Source organism: Polyodon spathula, chromosome 18 (assembly GCF_017654505.1).
Source record: "Polyodon spathula isolate WHYD16114869_AA chromosome 18, ASM1765450v1, whole genome shotgun sequence".
Classification (NCBI taxonomy): domain Eukaryota; kingdom Metazoa; phylum Chordata; class Actinopteri; order Acipenseriformes; family Polyodontidae; genus Polyodon; species Polyodon spathula.
Window position 1 is genome coordinate 15430539 of NC_054551.1, and position 18561 is coordinate 15449099.

Below are 18561 nucleotides of genomic sequence, written 5' to 3' on the forward strand. Positions count from 1 at the left end.
TCAAATCCTTAATGAAGTTACACAGAGCTTAAGAAGCTGACGACTGTGTATTAGACATACTGGCTGATAACCTGTCCAATTGATTGTCAACACACACACATTGATGTCTGCGCCTACTAGTAACTTACATTCTCCCAAAGATAGCAATTCATTTGTAAGCCATGGAAAAAACGCAGTGTCATATACGGTAGGCACGTAGATCGATGCAAAAGCACAGCAGAGCACCAGTGTACCTGTTTTAATCCTAATTAACAGATATATCCATGTTGTGGTTCATTAAGATTGAAACTCCCTTTGTCTTTGATCCATAGCTGGAAGCTATAATTAACTCATAATACCAGTGTAACATATATTTCCCTATAAACCCTATTCTTAATTCTATGATTACAGGCTACTACTGACGACAGTACTGTACTACACTGTAATCCCAATTGTGATGACAGTACTGTTCTGTAATCCCTATTATGAGGACAGATCACACTGATATTTCTGATTACAGGCACAATCCGACGTAAATGGAACGAACATTTTTTAAAAACTTAAAATTATGTGACACTTTCAAAGTGCTTTGAAAGTTCAAGTAGACAATTTTCAAAAATAAAGCTTAAATATCCTCTTGATTTGCAGTTGTGTCAGTTCCATTTTAGTTTCATCAGACCACAAAACTTTTTTGTCTCATAGCTACGGAATCACCTAAGGGTTTTTTTTGACATACTTCAAACAGGATTCAAGGTGGGTTTTCTTGAATAATGGCTTCCTTCTTGCCACTTTACCATACAGGCCATATTTGTGGAGTGCTTGGGATATTGTTGTCACATGCACACTTTGACCAGTCTTGGCCATAAAAGCCTGTAGCTCTTGTAAAGTTGCCATTGACCTCTAGTTAGCCTCTCTGATCAGTCTCCTTCTTGCTCGGTCATTCAGTTTGGAGGGACGGCCTGATCTAGGCAGGTCTTGGTGGTGCCATACACCTTCCACTTCTTAATAATTGTCTTGAGCATACTCCAAGGGATATTCAAGGCTTTTGATATTTTCTATTCCCATCCCCTGATCTGTGCCTTTCAACAACTTTGTCCTGGAGTTCTTTTGAAAGTGCCTTGGCGCTCATGGTTGAGTCTTTGCTTTGAAATTGGAACCTACAGGAACTGCTGAATTTATCCTGAAATCATGCGAATCACTACAATTTAACACAGGTGGAGGCCATTTAACTTGGTGTGTGATTTTGATGGTGATTGGTTACAACTGAGCTAATTTCGGATTGCTATTAAAAGGGGGGTGGACACTTATCCAACCAAGCTATTTCAGTTTTTATTTTTAATTAATTGTCTACAAATTTCTAGTTATATTTTTTTCACTTGGAAGTTGTGGGGTAGGATGTGTAGATAAATAAAAAACAAAACTATTTTAATTAATTTTAATTCCAGGCTATAAGGCAACAAAAGGTGCACATTTTGAAAGGGGGTGTAGACTTTCTATAAGCACTGTTGTTAAGAAAGCATTGAAATCATTGACCCAACAGCACCATACCAAAATAAAGTACAGGCAAGCTTACAGTAATCAGTTAGGGTTGGGACAATAATCGATAGCATTGATAAACACGATAATTTTTTTTGCAGCAATAATTTTATTGCTCTGCATTGAGCAGTAAGCAGCACTGAACTGTCTGTGTGAGTAAAACATGATATGTGTGAGCACTGCAAACATTGGGAAGTTAAGTACTGATTTTAAACAAAATGCTGAAGCATTTAACTTTACATCATGGTTTCATTTTGATAATAAGTTGTACACTGGCAAAGCAAGAATGGTTTTCTAACATGAAAACACAAATGTTGTTTGTAAAATAAAATTGCTGGCTCAATGTAAAATGACTGTAGAAAAGTGGAACTTTTGTTACATGATTTTTTTTTTTGTACGTAAATTAAATATAATTGCAAAATGAAAACAACAAACAAAAACAGAACCATATGGCACAAGTTGCTTAAGCAAATGTGTTCCTTCTTTATTTTAAACTACACTAAAGGCATGAGTACTATACTGCAGCCTATAAACTGCATAGGGAAAAATAAGCGGGTGCTCAGAATCCTCGTATACATATATCTCATTGTCTGTTGCCATGGCATTGTTATTGTAAAAAAGGGAAGCTGCATAAATAGAACAGCTTTAACATTTAATGGAAGGATATGCAGTTGGTTTTATTAAACTGTGCATACAACACATGCACTGGCCTTTGTGCCAGTTATTTTGTAAGTGTATTGTGTGTGAGATTTGTGTTTTGTTTGACATTTTTGTTGATTAAACAGCGCAGCAGTGCTTTCACTACAGTTTTATTGTCTCCAAGTCTCTGTCCTCCCGGCTACCCTGTCACATGCAGTATTAAAGGGTCATCCTCAAATGTTTTTGTTTGTTTTGTTCTGGTGTATTAAAATGTTCAATTGCCCTGTAAGGAGTTGTTAACTGCAAGGGAAGGAGCAATATGTGTAACAGGGAATGCTTTAACTTTTGACTACATTATTTAAATAAGGGCAGATTGGAAACCCAGGACTGGAATTGGGGCTAATGGGAGTTACTGTGTTATGCATTACCAATTTTGGTTAATTTGGGCAAGGCAGTGCAGTTTTAATAAGTTCACAAGTTGTTCCCATTGGGTTGATCACCATTTTTTGGTTAATTTCAGAAGATGTGTCTGTAATTGTAGTTATTTGTTAACAACCTCAACTATATGTTGAATTATTTGTTCAGACAAAATATTCATAAAACTATAATACAAGTGCTAATGCCTCAATAAAACAAACAAAAAAATATTATGTCAGCAATATGTTTTTTTTTTTTTATGCTTACTCCTGTGTGTGTGTGTTACAAGAATTTTAAATATTTTATTTATTCGGACGATAATCATGATAATTTACAGACGATAATCGATAGCTGAAAATGTCATTATTGTCCAACCTTATAATCAGTACAAAAACACAGAAGGTACCTAGAACTCCCAAAAATACAAGAATAAAGAACCCCCGATATGTCCCTCCCACCAACCCCCCGTCCCCATAACCCAAGGGATCTCCCCCTCCCTTAGCTAATCCAAGATTTAGCAAAAGAGCGGCAGAAAGCAAGTGTAACAGTTACTCATCTGCAGCTGAGCCCTCTTGTTGGAGGGCAGGATCAAAGATGAGAGCTCTCCTGTGAGGTATTGGCCCTGGCTGGTCAAACGTGTTAGGAATTTAGATTAGGAAAGCATCCACTCTTCTCTGGCGAAGCTTAGCTCTGACCTCTGCAAAGGACTTGCTCTTGTTATCTGTAGCTGGGCAATAATCCGAAAAGAAGCAGATGCGATAACCCTCCACTTGTATAGGTTGTGATTTCCAAGATCCCTGCAGAATAGTTTGGTGATTCAAATAGATAAGTAACTTAAATATTAGTGTACGTGGTTTGTTAGAACCATGTGTTGAGCCATTAAACACGCGGTGGGCTCCACCTATCTCGATCGGAATCGTTGAAGATGATGAGGGGAGAGCAAGGCTAGGGATCCACAGAGGCAGCATTTTTTGAAGGTATTGGATGCAATCGTCTTGCCCCTCTGGTAGATAACCACAAGCACATTGCAGCACATTCATTGGTCTTCCAAATCATTAAGTTTGTCTTGAAACACCTCCACACAGTCAAGGCAATGTTTCATATCCATTTTCACCTGCCTCATGTCGCCTTAAAGGTTGTCCATCTTTGCAGTCACTTTCTCCACTGCTTTCATGTGTGCATCAAGGTATGCTCTCACGGAATGAGATAAGTATGACATAAAGCGAACAGTGGGGGTGTTAGTAGGAGGTTAAATGAAGTGCAGCCATCTCGTGTGAGCGTCACCAGAACTCTCCTGGTTATCCAATTTTAAAAAACAATTGTGCCAGACTTGTCATATGTTTGCCTTTACATTTTTGCTGCAGCACTGGTTAAAATTACTTTTTTTTCAAGTTTCAAATGTGAAAAAAATGGGGGAATGGTAGGTATAGTGAACCCTGGATCTTATGTGCCCTTGCTCAGCTGAAATCTCCTGTTGTTCAACAATCTTGTACATTTCCATTATACCTTCATAATGTCTGCAATCATTCTGTTCCTTCAAAAATATGTTGTACTTTTTCTCTGCAGTTCAATGTCTAGCTTTGAGCTTCTATGTTGTTGCTTCCAGATTGAATACACTCACTCTGTCCTTTCATCGTCTCAAATGATTGTTCTGGAATGAAGAAGTGTACCGTATCTGGACTAAGCAACTAACCAGGTATAGAGTTACAAAGAGCAGACATGTCTAAAATACTGGAGACACTCAAAAAGCAAACATCTAAAAAACATAAAAATGGCACCTGGAGCTGATAGCATTATACCAAATGAGACAGGAATCTACTTACAGACAATCAGCTCATCTGCGCAAGGTGTATGGTCTGGCATGAAACTATTCTTCAGTACTAAATACCCCCTAAATAAATTGAACACTGTGCAGGCATTTAGGACTAAGGTAGATGCTCAATCCAATAAGAGGGCAACATGTGATCTGAACCATCTTTTGTAGAATTAATTTAAAAAATGCAGCACTTTAACTACCAGTACTTACATTGCACACACCAAAATGACCTGCTCTGCACTAATAAATAACACACTGAAGTCTAACCCAGATCAAAGTCCTATTTCCTAAGTGTTCATACATTTTAAAAAAGGGTGGAAGAATGTATTCTGTGGTAGTCCGTGCGCTGAACTGAATACTGAAGTACAATGACAAATGAAAGCTTTACTGATGATTTTATCTGAAGACAGCAAAGATCGTGTTGTATTGTGGCAGACCTACACTAACGCCCCTGCCCTGTTAGATTAGTCCTGACCTACACTAACGCCCCTGCCCTGTTAGATTAGTGATAGTCCTGGGTACTCACTCTGGATCCTCCGTGTGGACGTCAGGGGTGCTGCTCAGGTTAGACCCAGCAGACATGCTCTCCAGCTGGCTGGCTATGGCACTGATGTTGGTGTCAGCTATCACCTGAAGGCAAAGGGAAACAAGACATGCCCTGAATTCGCCAGCTTATTTCTTTTAATGTTTCAAATGTATGCTGTTACAATGGAATTATAAAATGGTGATGTGACTATTCCAGATTGGCAAGTGGAATTTCTCTGTTACTCATTGAGATTTAAAATCCTGTTATCCTGTGACAACATGACACACTACAAACTTCTCAAACAGTCTTTGGACAGCAACTTTAACGATATGGTTGAAGTTCAACAGTAACCTTTGCTGATTAAAAACCATGACCTTTAAAACAATTAAAGATCAAAGCACATTGTAATAAACACCATCTCAGCACACTGACAGAATGGAAAGCAAGGGCTGGTTGCAAGCCACAAACTATATGGTTCAAAAATCAAACATCTTACCATTCAACTAAAGAGCAGGCTCTGTATTGGAGAGGTAAGCACCTGTCTATACTGATGTCAGTATTATGAACTCATCAGCGCTAGGAGAGATCCATGACAACATGTCATAGTTACATGTAGAATAGCTAGACCTAGAGGATGTGTCGAGTGCATAAAATCAACACACCCTGCTGTTAGTGATTACATCAAGCTGGATTTAACACCCTGCTGTTAGTGATTAGATCAAGCTGGATTTAACACCTGCTGTTAGTGATTAAATCAAGCTGTTTGCAATCATTCTGGGTTGTTCTTATTGCATTACTCACGCTGTTTTTACTTTCCAGTAAGTCTGTATTCTGAGGTTCTTTCATCTAAGATAAGGAGCTATGCTTCAGTTCCAGTTGTCTACCATAGACAGATGTAACATATGCTAAATCATCAAGTTTTGTTTGTATATTTGTGAGAGCCACCACCATCTGCCACTTTGGATTCTGTGTGTTTTGTAGGCAATACACTGCTGTGGAATAAAGACCCATTAGCTGATCTTGCTCACATTTGTCTACAGCAGACAACTTGAACTGAAGAGCAGATGACTGCAATCAGCACAGCTGACACGACATGCCATATATTGGAAGATGTCTTGTCATTATTATTTCACGTAATTGGAGCACAGAGATAGGCAGAGGATCATGAGGACGAGTGTGTTGTTCAAGTTCATTCCAGACATGCTCAAATGAATTGAGATCCAGGGATTGTGGTGGCCTTGGTCCTCAAACCATTTGTGCACAATTGTGCCATGCTGGATAGCTGCATTATCATCTTGAATGCAGCCTTTGCCATCAGGGTACAAGGGCAGCATTGTTGGGTGGAACTGATCTATTACTACGGCATACTTAGGCCTTAGAGTAATCAAGGCAGCCAGGAGAACACGCCCTGCACCAGGCATCAAGCCACGTAGACAGGTCCTAAGAAAATGGCCACACAGACACAGTACATTTTGGGAGACCTGTAATGTATATGCAGTCAGTTATGAGACCTGTACCCCACTTTTCTTATGTAATAACAAGCTACAGCACTGTAAAGAGGGTTACTGTATTTTTATGTAGCAACAAGCCACAACAGTGTAAACGGTTATTTTGTATCCATCACTGGTAATTAAGTCATACTGGGGTAACTCTCAAAGGGAAGAAACACACACACAAATAAAAACATTGCCATTATTTTCAAATTGAGACCATAGTAACAAAACCGATTTGTACACAAAGTAATGAACAAACAGCCCACCGGTCTCCCCTTATCTGCAGATTACACCTGCTGTAGATAGACTGCATGAATCACAGAGAATTCACAGACCGACAACATTATCTCTGATTAAACAAACTCGCTCCTTGAAAACACTGTAGCACTGAACAAACGCAAAAATAGGTTATTATTAACAGTTTTTACTTCACTTAAACATATTGAAAATTACAATAGAAAAAATGAAATTTAAACATGTAAAAAATGATTTTTTACGTGCCAAATCCTGCTACAGTTTCTTCCGGACAGCCACCTTAGATTTAAGTGTAGCACTCTGCTAACTTTAACTTTCCAAATTTAAAAAAAAAGCAATAAAATATTTAAACTTTTCAAAGAAAAAGTTCACTCCAAGCTTGGCTGTGTTTTTAAATTGAAAGTTAGTTTTTCTATTAACGCAACAGCCTGCCCCTAAAAACGCATCTATATCTATGTCAGGACTGTTCGGAAGGTGTGGCATCTACAGACACTGTGTCCGTGCAGCAAGTCCGTATTGCAAAAAATGGATAGGGGTCATTTTTAAATGCACAGGTTTTGTTAATAATGTATCAAAACATAACGTATTATAGCATGTTTAAAAGCGTTTTCATTTGTCTGTTAAGAAATTATAACTATTCCAGTTTTTCAATATGTGTTATAGTATTTGTTTAGGGGTCAATACAGGCAGAATCGCCAAATGCCTGCTTCTACGCCCTACTTAAGGTTATACTGGCGTGACTCAGACAGTGACCTGACATGATCCACTACCGCCATAGGAGGTGAGTGGCAGGAACCCACATTGGGGCAGATGCTGGCTTTCAGCTTATCCCACCTAGAAGAATGGGAACACGCGAACAAGACTTGCATGGTCACCCTGAAGGACAGGCCACAGTTAGCATTGAAGATATCCGTCCATATACTCTGTGTGTGCTATATATATATATATATATATATATATATATATATATATATATATATATATATATATATATGTGTGTGTGTGTGTGTGTGTGTGTGTGTGTGTGTGTGTATATATATATATGTATATATATATATAGTGACAAAATATGGGGAAAGGCTATTAATGGGAGCTACCTTGTCCTTGTAATTTATAAAGTTTGAACAACGTATTCCTGAAGCGATTACAGGTGGGGTAAAGACTACATTTCCCAGAATTCAGCAGACTTAATGGGGCACACCTGAGTCTCATTAGTAAGGGTATTTAAAAGCCTCTCCCAGCAAGTATGGGGAAGGAGGTAATGGTGGAATGGAAGTACTTTGCTTCTTGAGAAGGTAATTACAGGTGTTTGTTTCTTATGAAATGGTATATCGGTAAACGGCTTAGACATCCGATAAATAGTGAGAACAACAGAATTGTTTAGCTAGCGCTCCAAGACAGAGTTAGGTTTTTGTTTGACCTCTTTTGTATCTTTTGTTTAATCGGAACATTTCCTTATTTTTGTGTTTCGTTTAAAACAACAACACCATAAACAGTAAACATACAGGCAACCGACCTGTTCAAATACACCTGCTGTCATCCTGTATATTCAATTTACACCAGAAGATGCAACACGTACAGAAAAGTGATAAACGCACTTCAAAGAGCACTGAGCAAGCTGACCGCACTCGAGGAGACAGGAGTTGGTTTCTCAAGAAGCTTTGATGCCATTGGCACTAAAGTACCAAGCTGAATCAAACCCGAGACTGAGCAGGGGATGGCAGGCAATAAGGCAAGAGCACAAGCAACAAGCCTGTCCAGTGAGTTAAAAAAAACGGAGAGCTATAATATAGGTAAACAATCCCCTCCAGTTTAAATACTAGGAGCTCAGCCAAGCAGGGATTGAAAATAAGCATAGGAACCCGCAAAAGAATATAACAGGCAGGCACAACAACACACCAAGTAGTACAAGCAAGAGAAACAATGAAACTAATAAAACAAAGGGATAAACACCAGTTTAACTAGTAAATGGTATTGAGAAAGCAAGTGCGCTAAGCAGCCTTCACTCACCAAGCTTGCTGCTCCATTCACAGCCTGAGCTCCATGCAGGTGCGCTAAGCAGCCTTCACTCACAAAAAGCCTGCCACTCCATTCACAGCCTGAGCTCCAAGCAAGTGCACTAAGCAGCCTTCATTCACCAAGACTCTGCTCCATTTACAGCCTGAGCTTCATGCAAGTGTAACCAGGGTCAGACTCCTACAGAAAATAGTGAGTGGACTCGATAGGGTTCTATTGACTCAATAGGGTTCTCCTGCGCACAAGGGGTTGGGATCCACCAGGACCCCAGTGGGGAATTTTTCACATTTACAGTGCCAGTGCAGTACATTACACCTACAAAGATTAATACATTTATCTATAGATATTATTACTTGGGGAGCCTGGGTCCATGAAAAATCACACTTGGATGGGAAAATGTTTATTTACACATAAATATATTATGTGATTGGAACTAAGTTTTAGGTTATAAATAATCAGTATAATAATTAAGATTAATAGTAGAACACGGTGAAATGGAAAATACTGCCAATCTCACTGTTGGGTAGATTTTCTATGGATGGTTCCCAGCACACAATAAAGAAAAGGAGACTCTCACTCTCTGAACTAGGAAGACTATTCTCGCCTGTTTTTGAGAAATATTATTTGGCTGCAAGGCTATATTTAGTGCAATACTGCATTTTCAAAAATGTTAATGCCGGGTGTACCCTACATAAAACCATTTGGAAAACAATCTGACTATTCACTTCTCCTAACTGGACCATGGACTGAAGAGCTGCGTTTACAGTTAGCATATCTAAAGGTAGTGCCTGTTGTGGAGCAAATTCTGTTTTTCACTGAGTCTGTCAGATAGTGTTTAGTTTGCCAGTTTTGCAAAAAACAAAAACAAAACAAGGTTAGCTGTTATACTAATTTTCATTGAGTGTATTTTAGAAATGTCTTAACTGAATCAGCACATGTTATTATGTGATAACATTCTTTTAGAAAACTAAATGTAATCGCCCTCTAAAAACCAGTCAAGTCAATAAGAAATAAAATAGGCTAATATTCAAGATAAATAACAATGAAGATGGAGTGTGAAAAATGCTGTTTCACCAAAAATAGTGTCTAACACTGATGGAGGAATGTGTGGTGCCATCACATTAACCATGTCTGTAAGCTATATGGGTCTGCTACCCATCAAAATGCAAACTGCTCCCATTGAAAACATGGGTCTGCTAACCATCAACATGCAAACAGCTCCCATTGAAAACAAACCTATACAAAACTTTCCTGAAGACTGGCTGATAGAACCCTACCTGCATAGAGGGACTGGATTATCTCTGTGTGCAGCCTGCGCTTCTAAAACAGCTGAGGAGTCCTGATAATGCCAAACAAAGCACTATACAGTGACACAGAACAGGCAATTATCAGTGGTGTGGTGTGTATGTGAGTGAGTGTGAGTGTATGTGAGAGTGAGTGTGAGAGTATGTATGTATGTATGCGTGACACATTAGTCAGCCCATGAGTTCACTGAAAGAACGTAGCCCTATTATGCTTTGCTTTTTCAAATACCATTAAAGTTCTCCAATAGTAACTGCTATGGTAAGGGGACATACAATCTATTCCGAGTACCTTATGTGCAAAGAACGCATTCACATCTGAAGTCACTACTTCAAATGGTTTCTGAAATATGAGGATTTGACACTGGAGGTGGAAGTTTTATAAAATGAAGTGTCAAGAAAGGGTTGATTGTTCGTGTACGATATCTTACCTGCTTGACTAGGAGAATCATAGAACACAGCTGTGTACCGAACTTATCATAGGTCAAAAGTCAAATAGTGCCAGACTTAGCCTCAGAAGTTTCCATAGAAATAAAAATAAGAACGTGCTAGATGATATTGTTTATGAAATATTAGAAGTTTTAAGATAAATTACCAGAAAACCCTTTTAAGAAAGAACACAAAACCTAAAATACATCACTAACAATAACACAATTAGAGAGAGGTTATCTGGCATGGTGTAGGTGGCTCTCTGCTTATCTGCCCACCTGCAGTGTGATGCTTCCGAAGGCGTTCTTCAGCAGATTAACCATCTCCCCGTGTGTCAGGCCATCCAGGGACTGCCCGTTTATGCTGACGATCCGGTCACCCACCTGCAGGGCAGGAGAGAGGGCTCATGAAACTGGGGGTCAGAGAGGGGGTGCAACCCTGCCAGCATCGACCTGTCTGCCAGCATCGACCTGTCTGCCAGCATCGACCTGTCTATCTGGATGTCACATTTTTTGTTTTACAGACAAGGAACAGCTTGTCCAACAGATATGATATGATATGATTTTTTGGTATTATTACGCACCATTAACATGCAGTTTATTATTAACAAAATTATAATGTCAATAGCCATGAAACAGAAAGCCTAGGGGTGAGATCGTTTTTGTACTATTTTGACCCCTTATTAAATATCTAGACATTCCTGAATACCTAATCATCTTCTCTTCAGTGTGGTATCATTCTTAGCAGTCACTTTTGCAGAAAATGAAGATTATCGTGCCTCACAGTCATAAAAAAACCATTTGCATGGTCAGATTGTGCCTTAGAGTCATTAAAACCCTTTGCATGGTCAGATCGTGCCTCAGAGTCATTAAAACCCTTTGCATGGTCAGATCGTGCCTCACAGTCATTAAAACCCTTTGCATGGTCAGCTGTTGAAGGATACCTCAATATTTAGTAAGGAAGGTGTCTGAGTGGGATTTTGGTACTCTGAGACTCCAGGGTACTTTTTTTATTTACTTAACCCTTAGCGGTCCATTTATTCAGCGCTTGTCAGGCGCGTCAGGTCCAATTTATTTTTACACGCTCTGTTTATTTTATACGCGCTGTTTAAATTTTTTTTTTCCCCCACAGTAAAACAGGCTTAAAAGGCAATGCATATCAAAAGGACACTCAGTACTGCATATCCAGCCAAGCTCCACCCCTTGTTTGCTGTATTTTTCACATACCTCTTCACAGTCGCACATACTAATAAATCCTCTCCTGATCACTCGTTTTATCACCTCATTATTTATTACTATATCTCAAAAAGCTCTTCAAATGTCCATGATATTCTTTGAGCGCTGGATGCGGAAGCAGCTATCTTCTTTGTTTATGTCAATGTTATCTCTGTGGTGCAGGGGCTCTGTGTATTATTCAGATCTGCCCCTTTTTTATTTTTATTTTTTTCGGCTTCTTTTGGTCTCACTATCGATCATTCAAAGGTTTTCTCTGCTTTTTCCAGAGAAAAAATGACTTGAGCCCTGTGCTTTCCGTCTTTTTGATGATGTCGGACAGGGTCCGTCATCGGACTGGAAAGGGAAAATAGTAATGTCAGACCTGGTCCGACATAGGACTGCAAAGGGTTAATCTGTCCTCACTGTTGTCTCGACCTTATTTCCTGGCTTCAACATAGTTTCTTCTCTGGCTTTCTGATTGGAGAGAACAATAACTGACACACAGTCTACATGGGCCAATACAAAAACAAATATCACACAACCTGACAACTCCTGGAAATCAGCAGTGCCTCACAAGCACAGGTAAAAATAAACTTTGCAAATGTAAGAGGCTAGGTGTAAAAAAATAAATCCAAATCAAAAGAAAAACCTCAATTATAATGGCAACATTTTCTCTGCATAAATGATTCCCAAATCAATCCCCTTCAGCATGTCACTGGCTGAGAGCATGTCAGGGAGGCAGCTGATTGGTTATTGACACGAAAGAAGCCAGTGAAGGGGTGGGGACAATTTCACTCTCCAGGTAAAATGACACAGTGCAAGACAATCTAGATATGTTGTTTTAAAATGGAAACATGTGTTTCTTTCAAACTGCACCACTGAGACCTATATATTAAATGGGATGTGCTGCCAGATAAATGTCATGGAACTATTTCATTAAGTACTGTTACTTTAAGAGAAGGACGAATTTCCAATCTGTAACTATTAAGCCTGTATCTTTAATAAGAGCACCTCTGCACAGGTTTATTTCTCATGCTGGTTTGCCCAGACCCCAGCGGCCACTTCAATATGTATAAACAGGTGAAGAGAATAAAAAACAAAACAATCATGTCAGTAACAATCAGCCCTCACCACAGTGGTACATTCAACATGATCAGTGTGCTATCAGTAACATATAGCCTTCACCACAGCTGTACATTCAACATGATCAGTGTGCTATCAGTAACATACACCCCTCACCACAGCTGTACATTCAACATGATCAGTGTGCTATCAGTAACATACAGCCCTCACCACAGCTCTACATTCAACATGATCAGTGTGCTATCAGTAACATACAGCCCTCACCACAGCTGTACATTCAACATGATCAGTGTGCTATCAGTAACATACAGCCCTCACCACAGCTGTACATTCAACATGATCAGTGTGCTATCAGTAACATATAGCCCTCACCACAGCTGTACATTCAACATGATTAGTGTGCTACCAGTAAGGTAGATGACTGTGAAATAGGTTTATATAAACAGTATGTACTGATGAATATAGAAGAAGAAACAATTAAATGTTTCATCACAATATGAGAAGCTATTCTGCAGAGATACATAAACATGTGTGACATACAGGTGGGCCGATATACGGGCAGACAGAAGCCCCCATATAGTCCCAGAATATGATATTATCAATAACGTATGATAATTACGTTAATGACAGTAAGCGGTTCTGCAGATATAAGGGACAGGAATTTCAAAAGGTTGTGGGGTTTAATTAAATTTAATGTTTTGTAATCCATGTCGTCTGATTATTACCCACACACCAGATAATCGTAAATGAGCATTTTATATGTGACGCGTTCTAAATAAATGTGCATTCTGCATAACAAAATGCACAATTTTAAATACATTTTACAAATTATAAACAAAATAGACATTCCCATTATTTTTTATTTCCATTTGGCTGCTGCTTGCTGGTGGGATAGCCGCCTCCTTGTACAATAGTTGTTTCCATAACAGCGAATTCTGCTTCCATTCATTTTGCTTGATCTCATTAACATGCACTTTGATTAACGATTTCCACTTATTTAATCGTGGAGAATGGAAATGATGTACGTAACCTGCGACATTTATGCTTTTTAACGAGAAATGCATTAATGGCCTCATCAACTCAATTTCAAAGCATTAACGGATTGATTTAATTAACACATTTTGTCTGAAAATCACTTGCTACTAAAGCACTCATTACTGTACCATGAGTTTGATGCAACAACACTGGCTTTTGAAAATCCTGCCCAAGAAATCATGTGAAGGGTGACACCCAGACGTATGTCTTGTGACCGCCTCCCGTATATCCCTTTCACAGAGGATTAAATCCACAGCAGTTCATTGCATTGTATTTGTGAGTCTTCCACAGTGTACAGTTTAAAAAGCATGTGTTTTTTTAGGACTACACATGCCCTTTGCCAGCTCTCTGACTCACTGTACCTTAAGCCTGTGTGTCCGTGCAGCCACTCCGCTGGCCTGTATCATAGCGATAAAGATGGGAATGTCTCCTAGTGGACTGCCCTTCCCACCCGCGATACTGATCCCCAGAGCATCTGTGGGGCCCTGTGGAGACAGGAAACAACAGGCTTTACAAACATACACAACCCTGATTCTACACACTCAACTCTGCCTCTACAAACACACAAAACCCTGCCTCAACAAATACACACAACCCTGGTTCTACAAACACACACAACCCTACCTCTACAAACACACACAACCCTGCCTCTACAAACACACACAACCCTGATTCTACACACACAACCTTGCCCATACAAACACACACAACTCAGCCTCTACAAACACACACAACCCTTCCTCTACAAACACACACAACCCTGATTCTTCACACACAACTCTGCCCATACAAAAACACACAACTCTGCCTCTACAAACACACAAAATCCTGCCTCTACAAATACACACAATCCTGGTTCTACAAACACACACAACCCTACCTCTACAAACACACACAACCCTGCCTCTACAAACACACACAACCCTGATTCTACACACACAACCCTGCCCATACAAACACACACAACCCTTCCTCTAGAAACTCACACAACCCTGATTCTACACACACAACCCCACCCATACAAAAACACACAACTCTGCCTCTACAAACACACACCTCTACAAACACACACCCTACAAACACACACAAACACACAACCCTGAACACCTGCCCATACAAACACACACAACTCTGAAACTCACACAACCCTGATTCTACAAACACACACAACAACTCTGCCTCTACAAACACACAAAATCCTGCCTCTACAAATACACACAAACCTGGTTCTACAAACACACACAACCCTACCTCTACAAACACACATAACCCTGCCTCTACAAACACACACAACCCTGCCCATACAAACACACACACAACTCTGCCTCTACAAACACATACAAATAACCCTTCCTCTACAAACACACACAACCCTGCCCATACAAACACACAACTCTGCCTCTACAATTCCTGTATGCTTGATTAAATTAGGTCCTAATAATCCCACCCTTCCTCTTACCCGTGTTATCTCCACCGTTCTCAGCCCAGTGTCAAGTCCTAAAGAAGAAATCAGGTACAGATCAGTGACACAGATCAGTGACGCCTTTCAGTCATCAAATTCCTGTGACATTTTAAAACTCAAAACCCCTATGGCCTTTGTAGAGCTATCAATCATGTACTGCATTGTCTTTAAAGAGTAAGTATCGTGGTTCCAAAAAATATAGTGTTACACGTCCCTATGTGTTTGTACAACTGTTTAAATAATGCACCTGTCATTTTTCTTTTCATTGTTAACATCCTGACAACTTCTACACTTTCCTATTTGGTCTAAGACGCATGCCCGGGCTACTTCTAGCATATCGCAGTTGTTAATAAAGACTTGGTTGGTACAAAGCGGTATGTAATTTAAAATATTAATGTAACATTAATCATGAAACAAAATCAGTTCATTCTATAAGATGATGCAAAACGTTTGGCCATAGCTGTATATCTAACACACGAAGCTCTAATTGTGACACTGGCTCTTTAAATATCTGACTGTGTTTGAAGTGACGGATGAATCACCTGAGTTCCTGTCTGGAGCGTCGGCAGAGGATTGCTGTGCACTGGGGAGGGACTGAGAGCTGCTGGGGGCTGATCCACACTGTGAGGGGTTACTGGTAGCACTCACATGGCTCAGCTGGGAAGAAAACACAAGAGAATGACACCTCAAGCAATCAAGCGATGCAATCCTATATCCACAGCAACTGGAGGGGAGGTCCAAGCAATCTCCGCGGGCTCCATTCTTAAAACTCTTTACTTCAGATCTTCAATTCTAAAATGCACGTGCCTTTTTATAGGACCACAAATGAATAGTCTTGGGTTGTTTCTTTCTAGTTTGCTAACTTTATTGTGGGTTTTCTTTTCTGTAAATAACTTTGAGAATAAAGCCCTACAGTGTTTTCCTAGTGGTCTTGTGTTTTAGGAATTTTATTTATACCCAACTTCTATTTATGTTTACAGGGGAATTCCAAAATTGTTCATGTTCATCCTAGGAAAAACACAGAGCAATCTTTTGTAGTTGCCCATAATGCCTTATGCAGGGAAGAGTTCCTGTTTGGAGAAGTTACAGACTTTATACACAATGCCCAGTTTAAGAGGTCAGAAATATAAATCAAGTTGAAATTATTGTTTTGTTGCACGTTGTAACAAATGAACCATCAAAGGAGAGACAAGTGAGCGGTTGGCTGGTTTTAAACATTTTTCAGGGGTTGTCTGCATTTACAAGGTCCTCTGTGGGTTTGTTGTTGAATTAAAGCCCAATTAATTTCCGCTAACTGAGTGTAATAGGGGGAGGCCGAGTCTGAACGGACGACCTTGCCCACCAAGTGACCGTCTTAACCATGATGCAAAAGAGCCAGGCTCATCGGCATCTGTGGTTATAGAGCTTTAACCTCATCTCATCTCATTGACAGTGGACAGAACCCGTAATGACAGTGTATCACACAACACTGCCCAATACATGAGTACTCCCCTTTTCAGTATTTTTTAGAGCAATAACATTGAGATCAGCTCTTTTACACAATTATTTACCGTTTGAGTCTGAATCCTTATTTCCCTGCACAGTAGCAGCTGTGACTACTGGTCTACAGGGTGGTCTCAGGTGCAGGAGGCCTTTAAGAAATGTTGTAACCATGGGTTGTGCTCCCACAGGGTGGCCCTACCAGCCAGGGGGGATGCTGGATAGGGCTGAGGAGTGAACCTTTATAGAGGAAGTGGCCAGGCCCGTATCATAGAGTTTCCTTCAGATATAGAAGGTAGTCTTGAAGGGATATTGAGAATGGGTGTATGTGATTGTCTTGGTACCACCTACTGGATTCTTCCCATTTCTTGGAATAGCATGAGTGAGTGGATTTTTTCTTTGAGGCAGTTAGTACTTGTACAGCTGTTTGAGAGAGAATTTTGTGTAGTTTCCCCTAGACCTAGTCTGAGTTGTTCATCAGAACTGATGAGAATTGTAGCTCACTAAATAGTGCCATGAATTTTCTCTGCCATAGATATACATTCATTATATAGGTCCCAAACACTTTTGTGTAAAATGGGTAAGAATAATTTTGTTAGCTACAATTACTTTAATGCTTCATACAGCTCTAGTGGTTATAGTACAGGAGCAGACCCAGTGGTTAAAAAGGACACGGGATATTTAGTAAATAATGGAAACAGACACTACAATACAGAATGAAACATTAAGAACGTGTATTGGATATAAACAATCCCTGTAAGGAGTGCAGTGCTGACAGATGGTAACATACCTGGCTCCCTTGAGATGTCCGTCTTGAAGAAATCCACGAAGCAGCTTTCAGTCTGCCCAGCTCCAGCGAGACCAAGCCCTTCGCACACTGGCAAAAACAAACCGAAACACAATTAAACTTCAGCAAAAACAAGTATGTCAGCATCATACATATCTCCCTCGCCAAGGATAGAAGTAAGGTTCTTGCCCTCTGTTCACTAATGAAAAATATCAATCGGGTTCTACACAACATGTGCTGACATTGTCATTTTGTATTAAATGCTACATAGTGCATATTGCTTTTAATAATCGGATCTCATTTTGGAATCTATCTTATATGCCTTTTCTAGTCCAAAGAATGGGTGAATCACAGTTTTGCTGCTAAGCAGATGGGTAGCTTGATCTAAGGTAAGTAATCCCCCCACTTTAAACGTCTATATTATTTCAATATAGAGGTTACTATGAACAATACATTTGCCAGCACTCCAGTGGAAAATCATTTCTGTTCCAATATACAGCATGTGTCTTCATTTTAAGATCACTAGAGAACAACAAATATACATCACAGTTTTTTTTTAATACACACTGCTTGCCCATTGTTTTTGCCTGAACCTGTCCATCCAACTGGATTTGGCATCGCCTTGGTGTGGGGCATGTTCTCTGGGTCCCTTGATTACTCTGGAAACCTGAACAGTTCACTTAAACGTTGTTACAGATCAAGTCCTCCCAACAATGCTGCACCTGTATGCTGATGGCTATGGCTATAATCAACATGATAATACACTCATTCAAGAGTCAGATTGTCTGCAATATGTTTGAGGAGCAAGACAGAGACTTCAGGCAGCTTCCATGGCCACCACAATCCCTGGAGCTCAATCCAAATGAGCATGATTGGGGTGAACTTGAGTGTCACATTCACAACCACCACTTTGTGAAATATTAATGACTGAATGGACTGACATCTTCCAATACCCTGTGGAGTCTACACTGTGTCAAGGCTGTGATCTGGGCAAACGTTGGGCCAACCCCACAATAGGTACAGGTCCTAATGAAGTGGTCAACCAGTTAAGATTAAGAGAAATAAGCATTCAAAAATAGGGAAAAACATGTTGC

General features: G+C 39.8%; 1 protein-coding gene across 1 annotated transcript in view; it reads right to left on the reverse strand.

Annotated features, from left to right (window-relative positions):
• Positions 1-18561, reverse strand: part of patj (PATJ crumbs cell polarity complex component) — a 250035-nt gene that overhangs the window by 18392 nt on the left and 213082 nt on the right. The window contains exons 23-28 of the mRNA XM_041278026.1: positions 17471-17557; positions 15744-15858; positions 15199-15236; positions 14102-14224; positions 10686-10790; positions 4914-5017 (exon numbers count right to left, since the gene is read on the reverse strand). Coding sequence (XP_041133960.1) covers positions 4914-5017; positions 10686-10790; positions 14102-14224; positions 15199-15236; positions 15744-15858; positions 17471-17557 — 572 coding nt within the window. The remainder of the gene's footprint in view (positions 1-4913; positions 5018-10685; positions 10791-14101; positions 14225-15198; positions 15237-15743; positions 15859-17470; positions 17558-18561) is intronic.